Raw genomic sequence first — 14,055 nt, forward strand, 5'->3', positions numbered from 1 at the left:
AGCAGTACATGGGTCAGACATAGATACACACAGATGAGATATGTATATAAGTAAGCCAAATGTAACAGCACGAAATGTGTGCACAATTCCTAGCATAACATTCAGCCACAAGCAAAGTGTGCTGGGGGACACAATGCATATTTACGGTACACATTTCTCATATTTCTTTATATATCCCATCTATAAAGCAGCCTTAGGCTCTATTTACACTTGAAAGGGCATTTTCCACTTTTTATACATAGAATAGCAAAAGATTCTGCACAACTCTATCCGATAAAGAAAAAAATCAAATTGTGACAGAAATCTAATAGACCCATTATAAGTGAATGTTAAAAAACAATTATGAGTTTGGAACTGTTGTGAGTGAAACAACAATGGATAGGTCAATTTTACACATGATTCTTCTTTTTTTTTTCAACAAGCTTTTTATTAAAAGAAGCTCAACAAAGAGGACATGTCCCAGTCAATCACTTGCCTTACAACGATGCATAGAAAAGTGAACATCTAACAATGGCAGTGGGTCATTCATTGCTCTGACATTTTGGAAAAGACAGAAACATATGGGTACAGTTTACAATTGAATTGATTTGAATTAATGGAGGAGCTGGCATTTACATATTGTTTTCAAGTCCTCAATCTGTGGTACAAACATGGAAAGTAGTACAAGTAAGTTTACCAGAAGTTAATATTTAAGAAAGTGAGAGAATATTGAGGAGTCTACACTTCAACCTTAAAATGTTTTTAATATTTAATAAAGAAAATTGCTGCTGAAAATCCCACCAATAGGGGTCCCCATACCTACTGGGACACTAACCAGTCCTGCAGCAGCACCAGGCTTGTCCATGAGTCATACAGGACAAGAGATGACTCATGGACAATTCTGCATGAACAGACACATCAATCACCTCCCACCACCACAAGGGAGGGACACGCCCCCTTCCCCTGAGAGGATTTCTAACACTGTGAGCTAAAGAAAAGGGGGATATAATAAATATAAGTGTTAGAGGCATAAACATTATATATACATGTTCAGGATTAGGTACTAAGTAACATAAGTAAGTCATTTTTTTGGTGTGGAATCTGACAGGTACGCTTTAAATAAGAGATATGGAAGCAATCTAATTTAAGTGATAGTAAGGCAGCTTAAGGATCCCAAAGTATCGAGGATCTCAGAATTTTATATATCACATTGTTAACATGAGCCTAGAACCTCGGCACTGGTGGACATTGCCACTAAGCATATAGTAAAGTGCACGTCTCAGAATAACATCACCAACATAGTGGGCATACATCTGGAAAGTTTTGGGCTAATCAGGAGGGGGTGAAGTACCAGCAGTACAGCAGCTTTCAGGATGACTCAAGATGACTGGCCCATTGAGAGACCTTAGGGGCTAACAAATACACAGATTTCCACTGGGAGGGTGAGAAAGATTGCCCTAGGTCCCTTTACCAATGTTCTTAAAAGGCAAGGTTAGAGTTACTCATGGTCATCTGGAGATATATGCTATTGTGATCCCACCTTTGGTTTTATGCATGTTTAGGAAAAATGTGTCATAGGCATAACAGAGTTATGTGCAGAGGTTAGCTTCCCCATCTTATGCTCAATTTGAGAGGTGCAGAATTCAAGGGACTGGATATTGGTATTAATTCTTAGACACCACAGATCTGAAGTCAGCTTGAATTATAGCTTTAAGATCAGCTAGAAGACATATCATAGATGCCTCCATGAGTGTAAGTGAGGCAAGAAGACATATCATAGATGCCTCCATGAGTGTAAGTGAGGCAAGAAGACATATCATAGATGCCTCCATGAGTGTAAGTGAGGCACCCTCAGATAAGTAGTAGACAGGCCTGGGAAAGAAGCAGAGCCAGGCATGGCTCCCATTCATGGTATGCAGGGCTGAGCAGGAGAATACCTGTGCCCCGGGTTACCTGTGCGCTCTGAAGCAGGAGAGCTGCCAGTGTCATTTTGGGACTACTCAGCCATGGAGAAGAAGCTGGTGAATTTCAACAGGCTTTTCTTTCCTCTCTATCTTACCATGGTGGGTGCAGCAGGCGTCCTGGGATCACGAGGAAGGATGGGGGAACCAATACTACACCAGTCCTGCCCCTTTATTATTAGAATCAGTGTAGGTTGCACAGGTTGATCTTCACCAACAATAAAGTTGCTATACTCTAGCAATTTAAGATGGAATACCCCTTAAATCATCTATAAAAGAGCACATCAGTTGGATCTTGTGGATGGTGGAAAAGTGAAGTGCAGTACTGCACCCTTTACCCAGTTATAACTCATGATCACAGCGGGTCTTAGGTCTTTACATTTCAAAAGTATGTCTATATCACTGCTTTAAGAGAATTGCCTATCTGATCAAAACAAGAGTATTGTTCTAAAAGTCTAATAATAAGTTCACAGCAATAAGAATGGGCATGTTCCTGTGACTCATGTGTATGTCACATGTATGCTGTGATGACATCCCATGGCTGCTGTCTTTTAAATAACCGATGAGTTTCATATTTTCCTATAGAGATTTAGAGGCTTTAAAATAGCCGTTTTACAAGTTGCTTAGATACCGTACCAACAAAACCCAAACATTTCAGATGCTCATATATCTTCAGCAACTGATGGAATGTATCTTTTTACAATTTACTATGTAGGTGTTTCTTAGTGTTATGACCACTGGGGCCCCCACGTTCTCCTGTATGGGGTCGCGTCACGTCAGTCTGGTGGAAGCGCCATTTCGTCCCCAGCAGGAAGCCATGGCAGACTCCCCCCCTCCATGTATTTCTATGGGATACCTGGAGGGGGCGTGTCAGCTTCCACATCATGCAGGGAGGGAACGCCCCCCTTCCAGCATACTATACCTATATTTCGGATAGGGGATAAGTTATACTGCACTACAGTTCTCCTTTAACATTTTAGGTGTAGTCACACGTACATAATATATGCTGCAGATATTAATGTAAACTAAATGACTGAACACAGCTTTAAATCTGTGTTAAAAACTGATTTCATTTAAAAGGCTAGGGTCACACACATCGCATTTGCAGCGTATTTGACGCTTCAGCACTCACAGAGCAAAGGCAGAGCGGGCTCCCTGTACCTCTGTTTGGCCGCTCGTTTCACGCCCACAGTCACAAGCGGACACACAGAGCTACCGAAGCAGGGAGCTCGCTCTGCAGTCGTTCTGTGACTGCTGTCAGTGCATCCGAAGCATCAAATACGCTGTGAATGCACTCTGTGTGACCCTACCCTTAAACCACTAACCCTACCCTTAAACCAAAATTACATTTCTTTATCTCTACAGCTATGCATGTACCCTTCAAGTTCCCCACTTCTATACGTAGATATGTTAACCTTGGAAAATTTAAAATTGACTTGTGATTAATGGGAGTGGCCTTTTTGAGGTATATAAGATATACAAGAGTGTGGCCAAATATATTTAGAACCTCTATAGTAATATCAGACCCCCAGATCAGACCCCAGATAAGATCCCTATGTTATTATTTTACACAGACCAGACCGCTTAAAGAGTAGCTCCCACCATCCTACTTTTTTTTTCTGTCCCTGCCTATTGCCCACCTATCCCTAACCCCCTCCCTGCCTCTAATATTTTTTTTTACTAGCTTAGAAATCTCTTTTATCCTACCTGGTAGTGTGCTCACTCACCAGACCGACTTCCCCAGCAGGCGAAACGTCAATGATGCCTACTGGGGGCAGACCTCCGCGCTTAGCTCATCTATGCTGCGCTCCTGTCGGGAACGCGCATAGGTGAGCGTCCAATAGCACGGCAGGCTGCTCCAGGGTCTCCTCCTCCCTGCTTAGCAGTACATGTGCTATCCAAGGAGGAGTATAGGTGCATCGCCCACCTGCCATTCTACACCACCGAGACCCGGGACCAAAAAGGATATACCCAAGTACAGGACATATGTGTCCTGAGGCAGCGCCGGCGCGTGAGGCCAGGGAACCGATGCACGCCATTCCGATGTTTAGACTGCTCACTCCCGCCTGTCTGCCTTGACTGAATTCGGACTGATGACCGGCCTGGATCAGTCCGAATGCAGCGGTGATGTCAGCCGCTCTGCAGCCAGCCACTAGGAGGGAGACCCCAAGTGGCCAGATTTTCAAACATAAAATAAAGTGTTTTAGACTAATTTTTTATAATTGAAGTTTTGTAGCAAGATGTTTTATTTCATATTTACAATAACATATTAAAAAAATGTTTGATGACAGTGCCCATTTAAATATATTTAGATCCTCACCCCAGCCGAGAACTGCTGATTGTATATGTATGTATGGTATCACTACTACATGGCATTTAGAGATAGGTATCTATATACATGTAGATGCACTGCTGCAATCCATATGGGTAACCACACGTGTATTGTTCTTCCTTTCTAAGCCAGTTGACATCAATTTGATCAACTAGAACAGTGTTTTCCAAACAGTGTGTCTCCAGCTTTTGCAAAACTACTACTCCCAGCATGCCTGGACAGCCTCTGACTGTCTGGGCATGCTGGAAGTTGTAGTTTTGCAACTGCTGGAGACATATTGTTTAAAAAACACTGAACTAGAACCTTGTTAAAGTGGACATTCTGGAAGCATTAACTGCTTATACGCACCCCACCAAGAGGCCGCAGTGAGCATCACACTGTTTTAGACAAATATTTCTTTACAAACCAGGACACATATGGGGACACAATGGAGCAGATATATAAAACTGTTTAACTTAGACAGTGTAAACTAGGCAGTCTAATACAGTCTGTCACAGTGGCTCAGGCTGTTTAAAAGATTTATCAAAGAATGTCTACAGTAGAGCTATTTTCCCACGTTTATTTGGGCGGTGGGTTTGACAAGCGTTCATCTTATTTATCAAGAAGGTGCAGCAGGATAATGAATTTCTAGACGCTTGTGAGGGAGGGAAGTAGACACTTTCCCGGGTCCTGAATTTGGCAGGTTAGGTGTTTTTATTTACTTTCACAGAGCTGCCGGGACATTTTTACTTGCATTTTAGGCGCTAAAATCAAATTTGATTGTGGTGTCTAAGGGGTTAAAGCCAGGCATCACCATGATCGGTGATGTCTGGCATTAGAGATGGGTCCTGGTGGCAGATAGCCGCCAGCCCAGGACCACCCAGCTATGACCTGCGCTCAGCGCAGGTCATAGAAGGGGAGTAGGACGCTGTCGTCCACAAGAGGTTAAAGGTTGAATTGCGGAAGGTAGAAGTGATTCTCACGCCTACTGGTAGGTGGTGTAGCTTTGCACCTAAAAAATTACCTTTGCGCACAAAAGTCGCAAATGATAAATACGTGACCGCTGCATGGTCAAAAAGAAAAAGTTCTATGGGTAGGCAAAAAGAATGAAACTGTCTATATCAAAAGATGCATAAAAGTCGCTAAATATGCTTCCTGCGCCTGAACTGCGCCAAAGCATAGACAAAAAAAATGCTCTAAAAGCAGTGATAAATCTCCCCATTGTGTAATATAAATTTAGACCATTTTTCAGTTGACTTACTTTTACGTAAAAAAAAAAGTGTGTCAAGATTTGAAATTGTATTTAGGTTATGCACAGTATATAAAAAAACAAACCTTTACTTACTTTCCCGCGGTCCTGCTGTGCCTCCGGTGTGCCGCTTAGGTTTCTGGCCGAGATTCTCTTCCTGTCAGAAAGTGTGACACTTGGGGTCCAGAGTCTCATAATGCCGCTCAGTCAATCACTGACGTCACTCTGGGCCTAAGTGTCACGATTTCTGAAAGGAAGAGTATTGCAGTCAGAGGCAACGCGGGAGCACTTGAGGTAGGTTAAGGTTCGTTTTCTTTTCATATCATGTGCAACGGGCAAAGGTATGACCCCTCCTACCCGCTGGATAACCCCATTAATATAACAGTTTTTACAACAGTATTTATAAAAGGTACGGTGCAAACAGTTATAACATAGTGACAAGGAGCACAACAAAGTTCTCATTTCTGCTTAGAGTTATCACCCTGGGCTCATAACACTTTATATGCATATATCAATTCCAAATTCAGCAAAATTAAGTACATAGTATCAGTGATATACTTTGCATAGAGCCTACCATGCAACTGGTGTGAGGCCTGTCATGGAAGGGATAAAGGGACTGAATTCCTTCTGTTGCTTTAACCACACCATATAGTTAAATAATAACATTTTTGTTTCCTTTGTTTTGTTTTTTTGTTGGTGGCACATTTTTTTAATTTAAAGTGTATCTGTCATATCCCACAAAAAATAATAAAAAAGTTATGTTACTGTTAATTATTGTTGCTCAGTACCTAATCCTGGTCATGTACATATAATTTTATGTGTCTAGCACCTATATTTCACTAACAAATATCTTCTATCTTTTGCTCACTTTGTCATTCTGTGCTTTGGAGGTGGCGTGTCCTCACTCTGCATGACTCCTTTTCCTCCCTGAGTGCTGGGTCTCTTCATCCAGTCACTGCAGAATGCTCTGCAACCCCCTCCTCTCTGCTGCAGTCTGAAAGGACAGAAGTGAGCACAGAGGAGAGCTAGCCCTACCCTCACTTATTGGACTTTGTGTAATGTCCGTTATTGTGTTTTTGCATTTTTCCGTTTTAGGCCCTGTTCAGATTTCGTTTTTATGTACTGTATGAACTGTTTTCTGTGCTATTCTCCCTGGCTAGAGAATTGTTAATGCTATTAGCCAATGGGAACTCGGGTGGAGCTATGTAAACCCGAACTCTGCTGAACTCTTGGCTGGTCATTAGTTTTACCTTTGCTGTGTCTATTTGTCTGAGTTTTAACCATGGTTGATTTCGGTTTATGATATTGATTTTAGTCTGCTTGGTTTTAAGTACATCTGTCGACTTTTAGTTCTGTTCTGCTTTAGTACCTTGTCATATCTTAGTCTGTGTTCACACTGTGAGTCTTGCTTGTACCTGTGTTCTGTATTTAGTATTCCTGTTTAGAGTCCTGACCCGTATTCCTCCATGTTGTGGAGTTTGGTGTTATATTTTCCTGTTTTATATCCTGACCTGTATTCCTCCACGTTTTGGAGTTTGGTTTTGTGGAGTCTGTTCAGATTCATCTGTTTCTCAGTCCAGTGTTCCGTGTATTATATTTCTGTTTCCTTCTAGGCCAGTATCTTGATCACACGTTGGAGTGTGCTTGTTGGCTAGTAGTCTATTTGGCTTTGGTATTGATGTCCCTCCATGTTTGGAGTAGGGAGTCTAGTTTGTTCTTTGTCCAGTGTCCAGTATGAACAGTGTTCTATGTTTCCTGACTTGTTTAGTGTTTTACATTCAGTTCATCTGTTCATCCCCTGCATCTCCTGGTGTCTGCTGTATACTTATTTCATATCTTGCCTTGTTAATTTATTCATATCTGATGTTTATCTTTATTCCGGTTTTTGAACTGTATGTTAGTACGCTATATCCTTCCCTGTTTGTATATTTATATCCTGCCTGGTTTATTTTGTTGTTTTCCCATTATGTTTCTGACCTGTCCACAACTATGTACAGTATTATTTGTGTACCTTTACGCCCAATGCACTTTAGCGCAGGGAGGGACCGGTTCCTAGTTGTTGACCCGCCGTTTATGGCGGATGGGCAAGTAGGCAGGGAGAGTGTTTCCAGGGACAGCTTAGGGCTCACTCTCTCTGTCCATCCCCCGGTCATGACACTTTGTCCATGCCTGTGCTTCAACTTGAACAAAAAAGATGCTGACAGGGCTGTGTCAGACAGGGCTGTGTTTTGGATGGTATTGGGTGTTTTTTTTTTATAAGTCATCATTTCTATATAAAGGAAATACATTTTTCTTATAAAGTATATTCGAAAGGTTAATGTTTTGCCAAGGTGTACAACATATAAAAAAAGTTTGTGCCCAGACGTTTTCTAAGTAAGTACCTGCATGTCTGAGTTAGTGAAGCTGCAGGCGGACAAATAGTTGGTGTGCATTGCCACTGACTTCTTCTTAGCAGCCATGTTTTCATTCTTATCAAATGTCAGAGGGTACACAGAGCACTTATTGTCCAAACCCCTGAAACCAGGAAAAAACAAGTAAATAAACTTTGACCTGCAGAGGATTTCCACAGCAAACTCCAAAATTAGTGTACAATAAAAAAAAAATGACATGTTACAACAATAGCAAAAGTTTGATTGTTGTGTCTTTATTGCTTACACAGATATTATACTATATTACTATATTGCTATTCAGTTGCAATAGTTTTTTGTACAAAGGTGACAACAGGAACTGCAGCCATACTGGTTATGCTATTGAATTAGCCTTTCAGAACCTCAATTCCTACAGCCAAATAACTGGGAAAGTGGGTAATTCAATTAAATTCTTGAGGTGACTCTACATTTACCCCTGAACAATTTTTAATTTCAAATATTCGTAAAATATAGTCTGGATTTTTTTGTTCATGTACAACACACATAAAAAATATATTGAAAGCAGAACTTAGTATGCAAAACTTACCCACAAGCAATAGCACACCCAGAAGGAGCATACGCACAGGCCATCACCCAGGTGCACGGCATGGTGACTGCATGCTCCTAGAAAACAGAAAAAGAAACAATAACTCTTCATGACTTTTAAAGCATAAAAAAACAGAAGAAAAACTCTCCTGCTGTAGATTTTGAGCTCTTAGATCAGTGTTTCCCAACCTGGGTGCCTCCAGCTGCTGCAAAACTACAACTCCCAGCATGCCCGGACAGCCTTTGGCTGTCCGGGCATGCTGGGAGTTGTAGTTTGGCAACAGCTGGAGTCACCCTGGTTGGGAAGCACTTTCATAGATAATGAGTGTGTAATTCTGCAATATCTGATTATTGTCTTTATATGCACCCCTTAGAATTATAAATTGCTGCAGAATATATTGCACCCCTTAGAATTATAAATTGCTGCAGAATATGTTGGTGCCATATACATACATAAATAAATATATCATAGATAAATAAATTAATAAATAATAGATAGATTTTATTTATTATCATACAAAAAAAAAATGAAATTGAAATAATGGAACATACTCTCTGTATAATGAGATATAAAAAAATAAATAAAAATAAATACACTATCATGTCCCCCTTAAATTTTTGGTTTGTCAGCGGAACTTTTGGCTCAGGCAATTCGGACAGATCCAAGAATTTTTGGCTTTAAAATAGGGGATAGGTCACATGTTATTTTATTATATGCTGATGAGGTGGTTTTGAGTTTGACAAACCAGATTAGCTCAGTGGCGGCAGTAATGTCTCTTTTTGATATATATATCTTGTCATAATTTCTTTTATAAAGTCTGTCATATTATCATTTAAATAATTTAAAAACCCAATAAATGTTCCCCTGGAGGTAATGGAGAGATTAAGGGAACTGTATGATTTTGACTGGAGAAAGGATAATATCCAATATCTTGGTAAGGTCCTTACAAGGAACAGCAGAGATTTATATCAGGCCAACTATGAGCCCTTAATAAAAGATAGTTTCTGATTCAACACAAAAGCGATTAACATTTTGATGTTTCATGGGTGGGAAGAATAGCTACATTCAAGCGGTATTTCCTCCCAAAATGTCTTTATTTATTTAGAGCTTTACCCACATTAACTCCTTAAAGGGGTACTCCGCCCCTAGACATCTTATCCCCTATCCAAAGGATAGGGGATAGGATGTCAGATCGCCGCGGTCCCGCTGCTGGGGACCCCTGGGATCCCTGCTGCGGCACCGCGCTATCATTACAGCACAGAGCGAGATCGCTCTGCACGTAATGATGGGCAGTACAGGGGCCGGAGCATCGTTACGTCACGGCTCCGCCCCTCGTGACGTCACGGTCCGCCCCTTTCAATACAATTCTATGGGAGGGAATGTGGCGGTCGTCACGCCCCCTCCCATAGACTTGCATTAAGGGGACAGGCCGTGATGTCACGAGGGGCGGCGCCATGACATCACGCTGCTCCGTCCCCCGTATCGCCCGTCATTAGGCACAGAGCGAACTCGCTCTGTGCTGTAATGATAGCGCGGTGCCGCACCCGGGGCTCCCCAGCAGCGGGACCGTGGCGATCTGACATCTTATCCCCTATCCTTTGGATAGGGGATAAGATGTCTAGGGGCGGAGTACCCCTTTAAGGACTCAGGGTTTTTCAATTTTTGCACTTTCGTTTTTTCCTCCTTACCTTTTAAAACTCATAACCCTTTCAATTTTCCACCCAAAAATCCACATATGGCTTATTTTTTGCGTCACCAATTCTACTTTGCAGTGACTTTAGTCATTTTACCCAAAAATTCACGGTGAAACAGAAAAAAAATCATTGTGTGACAAAATCGAAGAAAAAACGCCATTTTGTAACTTTTGGGGGCTTCCGTTTCTACGCAGTGCATATTTTGGTAAAACTGACACCTTATCTTTATTCTGTAGGTCCATACGGTTAAAATGATACCCTACTTATATAGGTTTGATTTTGTCGTACGTCTGGAAAAAATCATAACTACATGCAGGAAAATGTATACGTTTAAAAATGTCATCTTCTGACCCCTATAACTTTTTTATTTTTCCACTTACAGGGCGGTATGAGGGCTCATTTTTTGCGCCGTGATCTGAAGTTTTTATCGGTATGATTTTTGTTTTGATCAGACTTTTTGATCACTTTTTAATGGTATAAAAAGTGACCAAAAATAAGCTTTTTGGGATTTGGAATTTTTTTGCACGTACGCCATTGACCGTGCGGTTTAATTAATGATATATTTTTATAGTTTGAACATTTACGCACGTGGCGATATCACATATTTTTATTAATTTTTTTTATTTACATTGTTTTATTTTTTTATGGGAAAAGGGGGGTGATTCAAACTTTTATTAGGGAAGGGGTTAAATGACCTTTATTAACACTTTTTTTTTAGCAGTGTTATAGGTCCCATAGGGACCTATAACACTGCACACACTGATCTCCTATGCTGATCACTGGTGTGTATTAACACGCCTGTGATCAGTGTTATCGGCGCTTGACTGCTCCTGCCTGGATCTCAGGCACGGAGCAGTCATTTGTCGATCGGACACCGAGGAGGCAGGTAAGGGCCCTCCCGGTGTCCTGTAAGCTGTTCGAGATGCCGCGATTTCACTGACTAGCCGGGATAGTTTCACTTTCACTTTAGAAGCGGCGGTCAGCTTTGACTGCCGCTTCTAAAGGGTTAATACCGCACATTGCCGCGATGTGTGGTATTAGCCGCGGGTCCCGGCCGTTGATGAGTGCCAGGACCAACGCGATGTGATGCGGGGTCGCGCTGCGACCCCGCTTCATATCGTGGGAGCCGGTGCATGATGTAAATATACATCCTGCGTCGTTAAGGGGTTAAAGGGGTACTCCGGTGAAAAACTTTTTTTTTTTTTTTTTTAAATCAACTGGTGCCAGAAAGTTAAAAAGATTTGTAAATTACTTCTATTAAATAATCTTAATCCTTCCAGTACTTATTAGCTGATGAATACTACAGAGGAAATTCTTTTCTTTTTGGAACACAATGCTCTCTGCTGACATCACGAGCACAGTGCTCTCTGCTGACATCTCTGTTCATTTTAGGAACTGTCCAGAGCAGCATATGTTTGCTATGGGGATTTTCTCCAACTCTGGACAGTTCTTAAAATGGACAGAGATGTCAGCAGAGAGCACTGTGGTCATGATGTCAGAAGAGAACACTGTGCTCCAAAAAGAAAATAATTTCCTCTGTAGTATTCAGCAGCTAATAATTACTGGAAGGATTAAGATTTTTTTAATAGAAGTAATTTACAAATCTGTTTATCTTTCTGGCACCAGTTGATTTAAAAAAAAAAAAAAGTTTTTCACTGGAGTACCCCTTTAATACCCCCAATTTTCTTTAAACAGGCATATAGTATAATTGCTGTGTTACGCCTAGCGCTCCGGGTCCCCGCTCCTCCCCGGAGCGCTCACGGCGTCTTTCTCCCTGCAGCGCCCCGGTCAGTCCCGCTGACCGGGAGCGCTGCACTGTTTTGGCCGTTGGGGATGCGATTCGCACAGCGGGACGCGCCCGCTCGCGAATCGCATCCCAGGTCACTTACCCGTCCCGGTCCCCTGCTGTCTTGTGCTGGCGCGCGCGGCTCCGCTCTCTAGGGCGCGCGCGCGCCAGCTCTCTGAGACTTAAAGGGCCAGTGCACCAATGATTGGTGCCTGGCCCAATTAGCTTAATTGGCTCCCACCTGCTCCCTGCCTTTATCTAGTCTCCTCCCTTGCACTCCCTTGCCGGATCTTGTTGCCTTGTGCCAGTGAAAGCGTTTAGTGTGTCCAAAGCCTGTGTACCTGAACTTCTGCTACCCATCCTGACTACGAACCTTGCCGCCTGCCCCCGACCTTCTGCTACGTCTGACCTTGCCTCTGCCTAGTCCTTCTGTCCCACGCCTTCTCAGCAGTCAGCGAGGTAGAGCCGTTGCTAGTGGATACGACCTGGTTGCTACTGCCGCAGCAAGACCATCCCGCTTTGCGGCGGGCTCTGGTGAAAACCAGTAGCCTCTTAGAACCGGTCCACTAGCACGGTCCACGCCAATCCCTCGCTGACACAGAGGATCCATGACCTTGCCTCTGCCTAGTCCTTCTGTCCCACGCCTTCTCAGCAGTCAGCGAGGTAGAGCCGTTGCTAGTGGATACGACCTGGTTGCTACTGCCGCAGCAAGACCATCCCGCTTTGCGGCGGGCTCTGGTGAAAACCAGTAGCCTCTTAGAACCGGTCCACTAGCACGGTCCACGCCAATCCCTCGCTGACACAGAGGATCCACTACCTGGAAGCCGAATCGTGACAGTAGATCCGGCCATGGATCCCGCTGAGGTGCCGCTGCCAAGTCTCGCTGATCTTCCCACGGTGGTCGCTCAGCAATCGCAGCAGATTGCCCAACAAGGACAGCAGCTGTCGCAGTTGACCGCCATGTTACAGCAAATTCTGCCTCTGCTACAGCAGCAACCATCTCCTCCGCCAGCTCCTGCACCTCCTCCGCAGCGAGTGGCCGCTCCTAACCTCCGCTTGTCCCTGCCGGACAAATTTGATGGGGACTCCAGACTCTGCCGTGGATTTTTGTCTCAGTGTTCCCTGCATATGGAGATGTTGTCAGACTTGTTTCCTACAGAACGGTCTAAGGTGGCGTTCGTAGTGAGCCTTCTTTCAGGAAAGGCCTTGTCTTGGGCCACACCGCTCTGGGACCGCAATGATCCTGCCACAGCCACAGTCCAGTCCTTCTTTGCTGAAGTCCGAAGTGTCTTTGAGGAACCTGCCCGAGCCTCTTCTGCTGAGACTGCCTTGCTGAACCTGGTCCAGGGTAATTCTTCCGTTGGCGAGTACGCCATACAATTCCGTACTTTTGCCTCTGAACTATCCTGGAATAATGAGGCTCTCTGCGCGACCTTTAAAAAAGGCCTATCCAGTCGCATCAAGGATGTGCTGGCCGCACGAGAGATTCCTGCCAACCTCCAAGAACTCATCCATCTAGCTACCCGCATTGACATGCGTTTTTCTGAACGACACCAAGAGCTCCGCCAGGAAAAAGACTTAGATCTCTGGGCACCTCTCCCACAGCATCCTTTGCAGTCTTCGCCTGGGCCTCCCGCCGAGGAGGCCATGCAAGTGGATCGGTCTCGCCTGACCCAGGAAGAGAGGAATCGCCGTAGAGAAGAAAATCTCTGTCTGTACTGTGCCAGTACTGAACATTTCTTGGTGGATTGCCCTATCCGTCCTCCACGCCTGGGAAACGCACGCACGCACCCAGCTCACGTGGGTGTTGCATCTTTTGGTTCTAAGTCTTCTTCTCCACGTCTCACGGTGCCCGTGCGGATTTCTCCTACAACCAACTCCTCCCTCTCAGCCGTGGCCTGCTTGGACTCTGGTGCCTCCGGGAATTTTATGTTGGAGTCCTTTGTTAATAGATTCAGCATCCCGGTGACCCGTCTCGTCAAACCGCTCTACATTTCCGCGGTCAACGGAGCCAGATTGGACTGCACCGTGCGTTACCGCACAGAACCCCTCCTGATGTCTATCGGACCCCACCACGAAAGGATTGAGTTCTTCATTCTCCCCAACTGTACCTCTGAGGT

General features: G+C 43.7%; 1 protein-coding gene across 1 annotated transcript in view; it reads right to left on the reverse strand.

Annotated features, from left to right (window-relative positions):
- The window catches only part of GNB5 (G protein subunit beta 5), a 51,309-nt gene that overhangs the window by 23,581 nt on the left and 13,673 nt on the right, over positions 1–14,055 (reverse strand). The window contains exons 4-5 of the mRNA XM_056572325.1: positions 8,456–8,532; positions 7,882–8,014 (exon numbers count right to left, since the gene is read on the reverse strand). Of these exons, the coding sequence (XP_056428300.1) occupies positions 7,882–8,014; positions 8,456–8,532 (210 nt within the window). The remainder of the gene's footprint in view (positions 1–7,881; positions 8,015–8,455; positions 8,533–14,055) is intronic.

This window comes from Hyla sarda, chromosome 4, assembly GCF_029499605.1.
Source record: "Hyla sarda isolate aHylSar1 chromosome 4, aHylSar1.hap1, whole genome shotgun sequence".
Lineage (NCBI taxonomy): Eukaryota > Metazoa > Chordata > Amphibia > Anura > Hylidae > Hyla > Hyla sarda.